Here is a 13,364-nt window from a genome sequence, read left to right as displayed (position 1 = left end):
ATTTATTTATTTATTTATTCATTCATTCATTCATTTAGCTGTGCTGGGTCTTAGTTGCAGAATGCGGGATTTTAGTTGTGGCATGTGGGATCTTGTAGTTGTGCAATGTGGGATCTAGTTCCCTGGCCAGGGATTGAACATGGGCCCCTGCACTGGGAGCGCAGAGTGTTAGCCACTGGACCACCAGGGAAGCCCCTGGTATCTTATTAAAATATAAATACTTAAGGGAAGGAACCACTTCTTTTTGGTACTATTGGTGATTTTAGTACGTTGTGGACCCCCAGGTATTACGTGAAGCCATAGCTGAAACCACTCTCTTGAAGAGGAGACATTGTTAAATGGACTGTGGGATTATACTAGATAAATTTAAGCAGAACTAACATATCAAGTTAAAAAACATTGGGCTTCCCTGGTGGCGCAGTGGTTGAGAGTCCGCCTGCCGATGCAGGGGACACGGGTTCGTTCCCTGGTCAGGAGGATCCCACATGCCGCGGAGCGGCTGGATCTGTGAGCCATGTCCGCTGAGCCTGTGTGTCCGGAGCCTGTGCTCCGCAACGAGAGAGGCCACAACAGTGAGAGGCCGGCATACTGCAAACAAACAAACAAACAAAAATATATAGGCTTGGGACTTCCCTGGTGGCACAGTGTTAAGAATCCACCTGCCAATGCAGGGCACATGGGTTCGAGCCCTGGTCCTGGAAGATCCCACATGCCGCAGAGCAACTAAGCCCGTGTGCCACAACTACTGAGCCTGCGCTCTAGAGCTCGTGAGGCACAACTACTTAGCCTGTGTGCCACAACTACTGAAGCCTGCTGCGCCTAGAGCCGGTGCTCCAAAACAAGAGAAGCCACCGCAATGAGACACCCGTGCACCACAACGAAGAGTAGCCCCCACTCACCGCAGCTAGAGAAAGCCCACGCGCAACGAAGACCCAACACAGCCAAAAATAAATAAATTAATTAAAAAACACAAAAACATAGGCTTAAGAATATCTGTTCCATAAACAAGGGTTCCTAGAATAGAGATTCTATTTTAAGGTAACCCTGGAGCAACAAATCCCATAATCCTAAGAATTTTGTGGTAACTTAATAAGTTTTAAAAACTTTTATTTAAAATTATGCTTTAGCATGTTATACAGGCCTTGAATTATACATAAAGCTACAGAATTGTGGTCTACTTCAATAATTAAAACAAATCAGGTCTTCAATGTGTAGAGCCTTTGCTTTATTTGATTTGTTCTACCCCATCCCCTCCCCCTACTTTCCATCCACATGTCATACAGGTTAGTGTACTTTTTTATATAAAGAAAAAGATAATTCTTGAGCATATTTTAATGTGGGAATTATGCCAACAGGAAATTCTTTATATATACACACATACATATATAGTAATTACTGATATGCTTAATCATGGCAGCTAATAGAACAAGTATATATGACAAATGAAATGCCTCCATTTTTGGAAAACATTATAAACACTTTTTAAATAGAGAACTTCTAGATTTGTTTTTCTGGCTCATAGCAACTCCTTGTTGTTAGAGATGCAAATCAGATACTGATTATTGGAAAATTTTTAAAAACAAAGGCTGACTCTTTTCTTCAATTTCTACTCTAGAAGTTTTTGGTTATAAAGATAGAATTTTATTAATTGCAAAGTTTTCCAATCAAATTTAGGCCAATGATGAGAGAAATTATTAGTGATGGAAGCTTTAGTTTATCTCTTTCTGAAATTCTGTTCAATAGTGACAGCTTCTGACTTCAGAAGCATTTTAACTTCTGGGAGCCATTTTTTCTTCCTCACTCTACCTTCCAAAGTAGAATCCTTGGTTTACTTTTTGTATAATAAAAATATCTGTATACTGCTTCTCATTGGATCTGAGAACTACTTTTAACAGTTTTTGTTGGTTTATACTTTTTCCATTAAGGCTCCAAATTTTCAAGAAGGAATCTTTAGTCCAGAGCTTAAGTTGACAGAAAGGTCAGAAAATCTTCTCAGCTGTGGGCTATGAACAGGAGACCTTCCCTGAGGAAATCATGTTTTGCCTTTCACAGTAAACTCAAAGGATGGTGGTTGTTTCCCTGACAAATTCAAGGCAGTACATGCTTTAAGATCTAGTAAAAGATGTAGAATTCCCCCAAATTAAGAATAATTTGTAGATTATATCACATTCAGAAATAAACCACTTTTAACACCCTGATATATATCCTTCCCAACGTTTCTCTGTGTAGGCACAAGTATTTTACAGCCTATGGCAGTTTTCTGCTTTTTCTCTCTTAGAAGTTTACTGCAGATCAAGGTCTCACGCTAGGACCCAGTTTAAATAAATTGGAGTTTTTCGGACTGCTACTCCTGTATTAATGTAGCTTTTTTTGTGTAATTTATGACCCTTTAAGCCTTCCAATTTTGGTCTGTGTGGCACATATTTGTAGTTCTTTGGTTAATGGGGTTGCAAATTATGTTAACAGCCGGAGTATCCCTGAAAATAAGTTTGTTCAGTGTTTTAATTTGAAACCACATATCCTACCAGAGGTAGAAAAACTGCCTATTTGATGAGAGTGTTAGTAACCTTAGGGAATTCTTGAAGCCATTGCTAGTTCTTAATAGAGCATGGGTATTCTAGATCAGGGGTCCCCAACCCCCTGTTAGGAACCAGGCTGCACAGTTAGGTGAGCACAGTAGGAGGTGTGCGGTGGGCGAGCGAAGCTTCATCTGCGGATGCCTTGCATTATAGCCTGAACCATCCCCTATCCCCACCCCCGCCCACTCCCCCATTCCGTGGAAAAATCATCTTCCACAAAACCGGTCCCGTGTCAAAAAGGTTGGGGACCAATATTCTAGATGATGGAGGTTCTGTATACTTTTCTATTTCCATATTTTCAAAATCAGTGTATATCATATTAAAATATGTGAAAATATAAAGAAAAAAGAATACAGTATCATGTTTAGTAATACATATTTTAGTTCATGAAATAATTATTTCTGCTGATCTTTAGTTCCAGAAGGCTGACTCTGATCTGGATTACATTCAGTACAGGCTGGAATATGAAATCAAGACTAATTATCCTGATTCAGCAGGCAAGGTAATCTGAAAAAGAAATGTTTTTTTAACAGAATATTATATTAAAAGATTTTCTGATAGTATTTCTAATAGTAGTAGATTATAACAATTACATTATTAAATTTATAGAATCTTTTTTGTGTTGGAAACTTGGTCACAGAATATTGTAGAGATTATACCCATAGTCAAGGAAATTTGTGGCTCCTCTTTTTTTTTTAACCCGTAAATAAGAATTATTGAGTCCAGAGGTGTAAACCACTATGGAAGCCTCTGAAATTCTGAGAGAATATAGATACCTCTAGGGCAGTGGTTAAATAAGAGGGGAGAAATCCTAGCAGTGATGATATTCTCTGAGGAAGATGATGATATACTATTAAATTCATTACATGAACTGTGATTTTTGCATAAAATTATGTACTTAGTTATTTCTAAGTTTAGGTTGATTAGAAATATTATCTGTTTATATGCCATAAATTATAACTACATGTATACACGCCTATCTATAGAGATAAAGCAGACAATTTTTAAGCATTGTCTGCTAAAATTAATTTAGCACTTAAAATATTAATTTACCACTTAAATCATTAATGTTTATCTTTTATAGCATTTGCTAGCAGACAAGAAATATCGTATTTTACTGTTTCTCAAAAAATTTATACAATTAAAATTTGGGAGGAATTGAGTGGAAGTGCAAATTAAAATAACATTTTATATAAAATTGGGAAAGCATTGTGAATGTTCAGTTTTTACTGCTTTACATGAAATAATGGAATGCCAGGATTCTATGGGAGTACAGTTTTAACTGTTCTACCTCCTTAACTGACTTGACTTTTTCTTTGTCTTTTCCTCTTTTCTCTTTTACTGAAGAACAACCAACCAATTCTGGTCCAGTGGTACCACCTAATTGGCCAAAGCACTCATCTGAGTCAGTATCTTTCGAGTACCATGTGGAAAACATTTCATGTGGGGCTTCCCCTTTTCTTCCACCTTCCATCTCTCATTTTAGTTACACTTCCAGTTGTTTTTCTCTTCTACAACTTTTTTTTTTAAACAGCTTTATTGACCTATGATTCACATACCATGAAATTCACCCTTTTAAAGTACACAGTTCAGTGGTTTTTAGTATATTTAGTTCATTGGAATTTTTAGTAATTTAGTATACTGTACAGCCATCATCACAATAAATATTTGAATATTTTCATCACCTCAAAAAGAAACCCATACCCATTAGCTGTTTCTCCCCATTAACAACCACTTCTCCTGCCCCTGGCCAGCTCCCAACAACTACTAATCCACTTTCTGTCTCTGAAAACTCTACAGATTTGCTGTCTGAACATTTCATATAAATGGAATCATACAATATGTGGCCTTTTATGTCTGGTTTCTTTCACTTAGCATTTTTTTTTTTTAATTGACATATAGTTGATTTACAGTGTTTCAGGTGTACAGCAAAGTGATTCAGTTTTACATACACACACACACATATATATATATATATATATTCTTTTTCAGATTCTTTTCCATTATAGGTTATTACAAGATATTGAGTATAGTTCCCTGTGCTATACAGGAGGTCGTTGTTATCTATTTTATATACAGTAGTATATACCCGTTAATACCAAATTTCCAATTTATCCCTCTCCTGCCTCTTCCCCTTTGGTAACCATAAGTTTGTTTCCCATGACTGTGAGTCTGTTTCTGTTTTGTAAATAAGTTCATTTGTATCATTTTTTTTTTAGATTCCACATATAACTGGTATCATGATATGTCTTTCTCTTTCTGACTTCACTTAGTATGATAATCTCTAGATCCATCCATGTTGCTGCAAATGGCATTATTTCATTCTATTTTATGGATGAGTAGTATTCCATTGTATACATATACCACATCTTCTTTATCCATTCATCTGTCGATGGACATTTAGGTTGCTTTCATGTCGTGGCTATTGTAAATAGTCCTGCTATGAACATTGGGGTCCATGTATCTTACTATTTTTTTTTTTTGTGGTTCGCTGGCCTCTCACTGCTGTGGCCTCTCCCGTTGCGGAGCACAGGCTCCTGACGCGCAGGCTCAGCGGCCATGGCTCACGGGCCCAGCAGCTCCACGGCATGTGGGATCTTCCCGGACCGGGGCACGAACCCGTGTCCCCTGCATCGGCAGGGGGACTCTCAACCACTGCGCCACCAGGGAAGCCCTTTTTTTTTTTTTTTTAAAGAAGATGTTGGGGGTAGGAGTTTATTAATTAATTAATTAATTATTGCTATGTTGGGTCTTCGTTTCTGTGCGAGGGCTTTCTCGAGTTGTGGCAAGCGGGGGCCACTCTTCATCGCGGTGCGTGGGCCTCTTACTATCATGGCCTCTCTTGTTGTGGAGCACAAGTCTCCAGACATGCAGGCTCAGTAGTTGTGGCTCACGGGCCTAGTTGCTCTGCGGCATGTGGGATCTTCCTGGACCAGGGCACGAACCCGTGTCCCCTGCATCGTCAGGCGGACTCTCAACCACTGCGCCACCAGGGAAGCCCTCTTTTTTTTTTTTTTAATTAATTAATTTATTTTTGGCTGCATTGGGTCTTTGTTGCTGCACGCAGGCTTTCTCTAGTTGTGGCGAGCAGGGGCTACTCTTTGTTGCAGTGCGCGGGCTTCTCGTTGCAGTGGCTTCTCTTGTTGCAGAGGGAGCATGGGCTCTAGGCGTGTGGGCTTCAGTAGTTGTGGCACATGGGCTTAGTAGTTGTGGCACATGGGCTTATTGGCTCTGCGGCACGTGGGATCTTCCTGGACCAGGGCTCGAACCCGTGTCCCCCGCATTGGCAGGCGGATTCTTAACCACTGTGCCACCAGGGAAGTCCTGTAGGTTCTTTTAAATTTAGTAACACAATTAATGGCATGTTTCCTTTTGTTTCTTTCAAAAGACTTAGTTTTTTGCTCACATATTGGCTTTTCTTCTTCCTCATCACTAGCACTGTCATAACCAGAACACTTCTTGGATATTTTTGTGAGCTACCAAAAGTGATCACCCACTTATAATAAATAAAACCCTAAAACGAATTGAAATGTTATAGGCACAAAATTAAATAAAGTGCAGAATAGTTTGCAAACACTAATAAAAGAACACGGTGGCTCCCAAGAAGCCAGTCACTCAAAACAGGCTGTGTGCACAATAATGTTTTCCTCTGTGGTGTGGTGCTAAGTCCTAAAATCACGTTTCCTGAGTTAATCATTGCCATCTCAATTTTACTAGACCCAGTTACTGTCACAAAACACGTAGTATGGGTAATTGACTGACTACCCTACGTTAACTCTTAGCTCTATGGCTGTTTATTCCTTACACCTTATTCACCAATTCCTTCTTTTTTCCTAGTATGGGAGATCATCAGGATTAGTTCTTAACACATTTTTTTCCCCTATAAATTTGTATCAATATTTGGGGAATTCGTTATTCTTATGGTTTATATGTACAGTTCTCTGATCAATTCACTACTGAGCTCCATTCTAAAGATCATTTATAATTGCCTGATCCCCTGCCGTCTCACAGTTGATGTCCTCTACCCTCAAATCAATTTTCCTCCCAACCTGAAACTTATATTTCTGTCAAATTAATTTTTATAAATAATTAGAAAAGTCACAGAAGTACATAGTTACAAATAGTAATTCCTTGTTTCACACTTTTATTTCAGCATCTTCTTGTATTTACCTCTATATTTCTAAGTAGTATGCTTGTATTGCTATTTTTCCTCTGATCTGAAAAATCTACTGATTTCCTGGATACAAACTATTCTAGTTCAAATCCCAGCTCTGCATTGTGATCTTAGGCAAGTCACTTAACCTCTCTGTACTTAGTTTCCTCGTCTATAAAATGGTTTATTACTGCCTACTTTGTAGGTTAAGAGAGAATAAAATTATATATATACATAATGTGTTTAGAACTGTTTGGTCCAGAATATGCGATATATTTTAGCTGTTATTATTAATAACTTCCTGTTATTGAAGATAAAGATTAAATACTTTACTATCCATAAGTATCCTCATCTTCACAATTTCTGGATATATCATTCAGTATTTGTTTATATTATTATGTCTTAGTCTGTTTTGGGGGCTGCTATAACAAAATAGTAGACTGGGTACTTTTTTTTTTTTTTTTTTTTGCGGTACGCGGTCCTCTCACTGTTGTGGCCTCTCCCGTTGCGGAGCACAGGCTCCGGACGCGCAGGCCCAGCGGCCATGGCTCATGGGCCCAGCCGCTCCGCGGCACGCGGGATCCTCCCAGACCGGGGCACGAACCCGTATCCCCTGTAGCGGCAGGCGGACTCTCAACCACTGCGCCACCAGGGAAGCCCTGGGGCCTTCTTTTGGGTTGCAGACTTTTGGTTGTATCCTTAAATGGCAGAAGGGGAAGATCTCTCTAAGGTCTCTTCTATCAGAGCACTAATCCCATTCGTGATGGCTGTACCCTCATAACATAATCACCTCTCAAAGATCCCACCTCTTAATTCCATCACCTTGGGGGTTAGGTTTCAACAAATAAACTTTGCAGGGACACATTCAGATCACAGTAATTATGGCTCTGCAAATATTGCTTTTATCCAAGTCGCGCAATATACTATGTTTGCTTTTCCTTTCTTACACAACTTGTTTTTCTGGAGCTAATAATTGTTTTCTTTTTTTCCCCTTCAATTTTCTTAGTTTTTCTATGCATTTATCATTAATTCAGCCTCAGACTTTTCTACCAGAACTGTTAAACTCCTGTCAACATTGTCAGACACATCACATGATCCTTAAGTTTCATTTTCTTCCACATCCCTTGTGTGCTGTCTGTCCTCTTGCTCCAATCTAACCTTTGGCTCTACAGGCTTCCTGCATGGCTGGGAATTTCTTTACCATAATTTTGGTAATTCCCTTTGTTTTACTCCCTTTAGTTTGGATCATATATTTCACTCTTTGAGATGTCAGATGTTTGAAAATGTATTTACTTAACCCTTATTTAATCCTTTAGTTGATGGATGGTTTGGTTGAGTATGGAATTCTAGGTTAGAGATTATTTTCTCTTAATTTTAAAATCATGGTTTTGTGGTTTCCTAGCTTCCAGTGTTCTTGTTGAGAAATAGATGCCATTCTAATTCCTGATCAGTTGTATTTGTCTTCCTTCTTATTTTATACCTTCCATCCCCCCCCACCCCGCCCCCAAATCCTGCAGCACACCTATCTGTTTTGGAACTTTAAGAATATTTTATCTATGCTGTGAAATTTTATAATTATTTTATGATTATGATATAGGTTTTTTCATTAACTGTGCTGTCAGTTGGTGGGGCTCTTTAAATATGAAACACGTGAATCTAAAGTCATATCACTTTTCTTACCCATATATTCATAAGAAAAGAAATCCTCTTTTGTGGCCTTTCCCATTACTGAAATATTGGACTTCCTGAATCTATCCTCTATTTTTCTTATCTTTCAATTTTGTCTATTTCCCCCCTCCTTTTTAGGATATTTTTTGGACTGTATTTTCCAGTTTTTCTACTGGCAATCTCTTAGAATGTCTAGATACATTATGAGAAATGAAGGGTTAGGGTACAGGTCTCAGTGTCATTGGGGTGTTTACTGAGTAGATATCCCAAAAGGCATCTTAATATACAGTATTTGCCAGACTATACATTTGGTGTCATCTATATTTCTTTGCCCATATCAAACATACTATAAGTTTTCTTAACTTTTTTATGGTGTCTCTTTTGTCCTTTTCCTGCTTCTACTCTTCATGCCATAGGTCTTGGTCACTCTCTGCAGAGTTATTTTAACAGTCTTTAAGTTAGATTTTCTGTTCTTATTCATTCCTGTTAGAATCACCTTTATTTATCAATCGCCAAAGAAGAGGGGAGTAGAGGGCCATGAACTGAGCCTCTGACTATAGCCATGAGGTAGGGTCCACAAAGGAGATACTTGAAGAGTGGGAAGATAACCAAGATACTATTGTTTTGTGGAAATCAAGAGTTCAGTTTAAGAAGATTAGAATAGGAAAGAAATAAGGAGAGGCAAAAAGAGGGATATCAAAATTATAGAGCAAGTTTGACTTTTTGATTGTGTAAAATAATTTGGCAAAGGACTCTGGTCTATGGGGTCTTCTATTATTATTATTTATTTATTTATTTTTGGCTGCTTTGGGTCTCTGTTGCTGTGCGCAGAGCTTTCTCTAGTTGCGGTGAGCGGGGGCTACTCTTGGTTGCGGTGCGCAGGCTTCTCATTGCTGTGGCTTCTCTTGTTGCGAGGCACGGGCTCTAGGGGCATGGGCTTCAGTAATTGCAGCCCACAGGCTCAGTAGTTGTGGCTCGCAGGCTCTAGAGCGCAGGCTCAGTAGTTGTGGCGCACAGGCTTAGCTGCTCCACAGCATGTGGGATCTTCCCGGACAAGGGCTTGAACCCGTGTCTCCTGCATTGGCAGGTGGATTCTTAACCACTGTGCCACCAGGGAAGTCCCAGGGCTATTTTTTATTAAAAGGCCTAGGAAATGTATTATTATAGGACCTAGAAGGTTGGTGGCAAATGAAGTAAGAAAAATGAAACTGGTTTTGAATTGCAACAGAGTCAAGAGAAGAGTTAATTTTCCCCTCAGTATGGGGAAAATTTATATATATTTGAGGTCTGTATAGAGGGAGGTATGAAAAGGTTATTGAAATATAGGAAATTTAAGGTTCTGGAGGATATGGGGAGGACACAACAATAATAGTGGTAGTGGGACTTCCCTGGTGGCACAGTGGTTGAGAATCCACCTGCCAATGCAGGGTACACGGGTTCAAGCCCTTGTCCGGGAAGATCCCACATGCCGTGGAACAACTAGGCGCCTGCGCCACAATTACTGAGCCTGCGCTCTAGAGCCCGAGAGCCACAACTACTGAGCCTGCGTGCTGCAACTACTGAAGCCTGTGTCCCTACAGCCTGTGCCTCGCAACAAGAGAAGCCACAGCAATAGGAAGCCTGCGCACCACAACCAAGAGTAGCCCTCGCTTGCTGCCCCTAGAGAAAGCTCGTGTGCAGCAAAGAAGACCGAATGCAGCCAAAAATAAATAAATAAACTAATTTATTTTTAAAAATAGTGGTAGTGTTAGGGGCTAAGTAAGGATCAGAATGTCCACAGTGTTTTCATTTTCAGTGAAAACGCAGGAGTAGAAACTCCTAGATGGTTTCTGTCTTCTCAGTAAAGTAGTTGGGGTGAGGTATTTTGCCAAGAAGGGGTGGATGGGAACTGGAGGGAGTGGAGAAAGTTTGGAATAGCTAGTATTGGAGGGTTTGCTAAGAAACCACCAGGGAATGAAAAGAATAACCAAGTGGCAGAAAGCACCCAGTTGAAATGTCTTTTATGGAATAGTGGTTTATATTCCAAAATGAATTTGAAAAACTAATGTAATTTATAAATATAGTTGCTTGAGTTGGCATGCATTTTGTATAGTGAGGTCAGTGAATTGGTGCTCATACATACTTTAGCCACATGACAGCGTATTTAAGAATTTCAGGACTTCCCTGGTGGTGCAGTAGTTAAGAATCTGCCTGCCAATGCAGGGGACACGGGTTCCAGTCCTGGTCCGGGAGGTTCCCCCATGCCACGAAGCAAATAAGCCCGTGTGCCACAAATACTGAGCCTGCACTCTAGAGACCGTGAGCCACAACTACTGAACCAGCGCGCCTAGAGCCTGTGCTCTGCAACAAGAGAAGCCGCGCAATGAGAAACCCGCTTACGGCAGCGAAGAGTAGCCCCGCTCTCAACTAGAGAAAGCATGTGTGCAGCAATGAAGACCCAATGCAGCCAAAAATAAATAAATTAATTAAAAAAGAATTTCATCCTAAGTGGTTTCAAGTTGTCTTATTCAACAAATCAAAATAGTTCCTTAAATCACCTTCTGTATAATAACATTTAGAACTGTATTTTAGAAGTATGGTGTAATTAATTATTGTGAGCTATACATCAAATATTACATATCTGATGTGACCTTATTTGCTGTTTAATATTGCTGTTTTGTGTGTGTGTGTGTGTGTGTGTGTGTGTGCAGGGGAGGGGTTATTTCTGTGCCTAGGCTTTAAATTCCTTGAGAATAGGATGTAGGTCTTATACTTCTCTCTTTTTTCCTTCCTCCCATCCTCTGTCCCATAGTTGTGTATTAAATACAGTGTTCTATTAAATGGATGGTAGAATGTGCTGTATATATTTTAATTCTTAAAAGAAGCTTAATTTTTCCTTTCCAGGTTTAATATATATTAATTTTTTTCCTGATGTAGAAAAATCCTGTTACACTCTTAAAGGAATTGTCAGCAATAAAGTCTCGATATCAAACTTTGCATGCACGCTTTAAACCAATTGCTGTCGAGCATAAAGAGACTAAGAGCCGCATTTGTGCTACTTTCAATAAGACTATGACCTTGATACAAGAACTACAAAAGCAAACAGACCTGAAGGTAATGCTTTCAATTGACCAGTTGGATTTGTAGAATTTTAATTCTGAATTTCTCTTTGAAAGATAAATCCCCAGTAACTCTCATTTTGAAATTCAGCAGTTGGAACTGTTGATAGAAATGAGATTTTCCTGATTCCCTGAAGTATAATAGCGCTCATCTTCTTTATTTTATAAATTTAATTTATTTTTGGCTGTGTTGGGTCGTCTTTGCTGTGCGCGGGCTTTCTCTAGATGCGGTGAGCGGGGCTACTCTTCGTTGTGGTGCGCAGGCTTATTGCAGTGGCTTCTCTTGTTGCAGAGCACGGGCTCTAGGCACCTGGGCTTCAGTAGTTATGGCACGTGGGCTTAGTTGCTCTGCAGCATGTGGGAATCTTCCCGGACCAGGGATCGAACCCGTGTCCCCTGCATTGGCAGGTGGATTCTTAGCCACTGCACCACCAGGGAAGTCTCCCTCCTTTTATTTTAAAATGAGCAGGTGGACTTGACATGGTTAATGAAGAGGTATGCTGTCTTGGATTATGTAGCCATGGCAGAAGAGAAATCTTCCTAATACTTATTAAATCTACCAGTTCTGCTGGTTCCTGTAAGAACTAGTGAGACTGAGAAATCTAGAAAGCATCTATACCAGTGACTATTTTTTAGTTCTCCTTTTCTTCAGTTGGGTTGGTGGACTTGGGTAAGCCTGACCTTCATCCTCTTCCTCCATTCTGCACCCCCTTCTCATTTACTGTAAGAATCTCATTTAGTGTAATCCTCTATCACTGATGTGTAAAACTCTTTAGATATGTTGGAGTAGGAAAAAGAATATGAACTGCTGACCTAGGCACTGAGATCTCGAACAGCCAATTGAAGAGTTTGCTCGCATTTTCATTTACAATGCAAAGGTGAGGGCTTTTGAAAGAAAAGATAGCCTAATGTAGATGGAATCATAGAGTTGAATTTAATTATCTGGACAAAAGATGTCCAATAGGTTTTAATTTCTGGTGCTAACTCCAATCAGTTAACTGGTAACACCTGCTTAGAATGCTGTATTAAGGAGCTGTGTCTGGGCATGGCAAAAAAGCTATCTGCTGTGGCATGCTGCTAGGGGCAGCATACATGGTATTTATTTGCCAAGTCTGAACTAAATTATGGCTTAAGTTACTTGAATTATAGGCTTGCAGCAAGAGTAGATCTCAAAGGTTGATTACCCAGGTTAATTTGATCAAGAATTCTTTATGTTACCAATGGAGGAAAAGAGAACAGTGCCTGGGTAAAAATCGTAAAATGACACCTTAAATGCATGTCATGGAGAAATGAATAGTGGAAGAGGGGAGGGCAATTAAAAAGGGCACAGAGGGAATAGGGAGCAGGAATTTAAACAGTATGGGTGGCGTCACCTGCTAATAAATAAAATGCAAAAAAGATGTAATAACCTTTATAAATAAAATCAAGTCACATATTCTTCATTGTACATGTGATCAGAGCCTGACAACAGAAGCACAAAACTTGTTCTAAGGAAACAAATCTTGAAGGAGAGACTAAGAGTAGTTCTGGATGTATATATCAACATATATGTATAGAAATCCATGAATTTATTGAAGCACAATAAATTTGGGTGAGTAAAGAGAAAAATGAAAGAGAAAAATGATTTTTTGAATATTTACTAAAAATTGTCTCCATTAGATACAATAAATAAATGGCATATTTCTGAGATTAAAAAAGTGGTACAGAAAAGTAGTTATGATAGTGATAGGGGATGTCAAATCATTTAAATATCTATAAAAGTCTTCATTTAGTTAAAAGAAGTATCTGAAATGAGGAATAATTATATCAAAGGTAGGAAGCTAAGGGTTTTCACTTTGGATCAGATGATGACAAATAAGGAGAAAT

The 13,364-nt window shown here is 39.2% G+C and overlaps 1 protein-coding gene across 2 annotated transcripts in view; it reads left to right on the top strand.

Moving 5' to 3' along the window:
- SKA2 (spindle and kinetochore associated complex subunit 2) overlaps positions 1 to 13,364 on the top strand; it is a 28,757-nt gene that overhangs the window by 11,397 nt on the left and 3,996 nt on the right. For both annotated transcript variants that reach the window (XM_027087232.1, XM_027087231.1), the window contains exons 2-3: positions 2,995 to 3,081; positions 11,317 to 11,493. In XM_027087232.1, coding sequence (XP_026943033.1) covers positions 2,995 to 3,081; positions 11,317 to 11,493 — 264 coding nt within the window. The remainder of the gene's footprint in view (positions 1 to 2,994; positions 3,082 to 11,316; positions 11,494 to 13,364) is intronic.

Source organism: Aethalodelphis obliquidens, unplaced genomic scaffold (genome assembly GCF_003676395.1).
Source record: "Aethalodelphis obliquidens isolate GAN/ISIS:26980383/991018 unplaced genomic scaffold, ASM367639v1 scaffold58, whole genome shotgun sequence".
Lineage (NCBI taxonomy): Eukaryota > Metazoa > Chordata > Mammalia > Artiodactyla > Delphinidae > Aethalodelphis > Aethalodelphis obliquidens.
The sequence above is the reverse complement of the archived record's forward strand: the minus strand, read 5'-3'. Positions and strand labels throughout refer to the sequence as shown.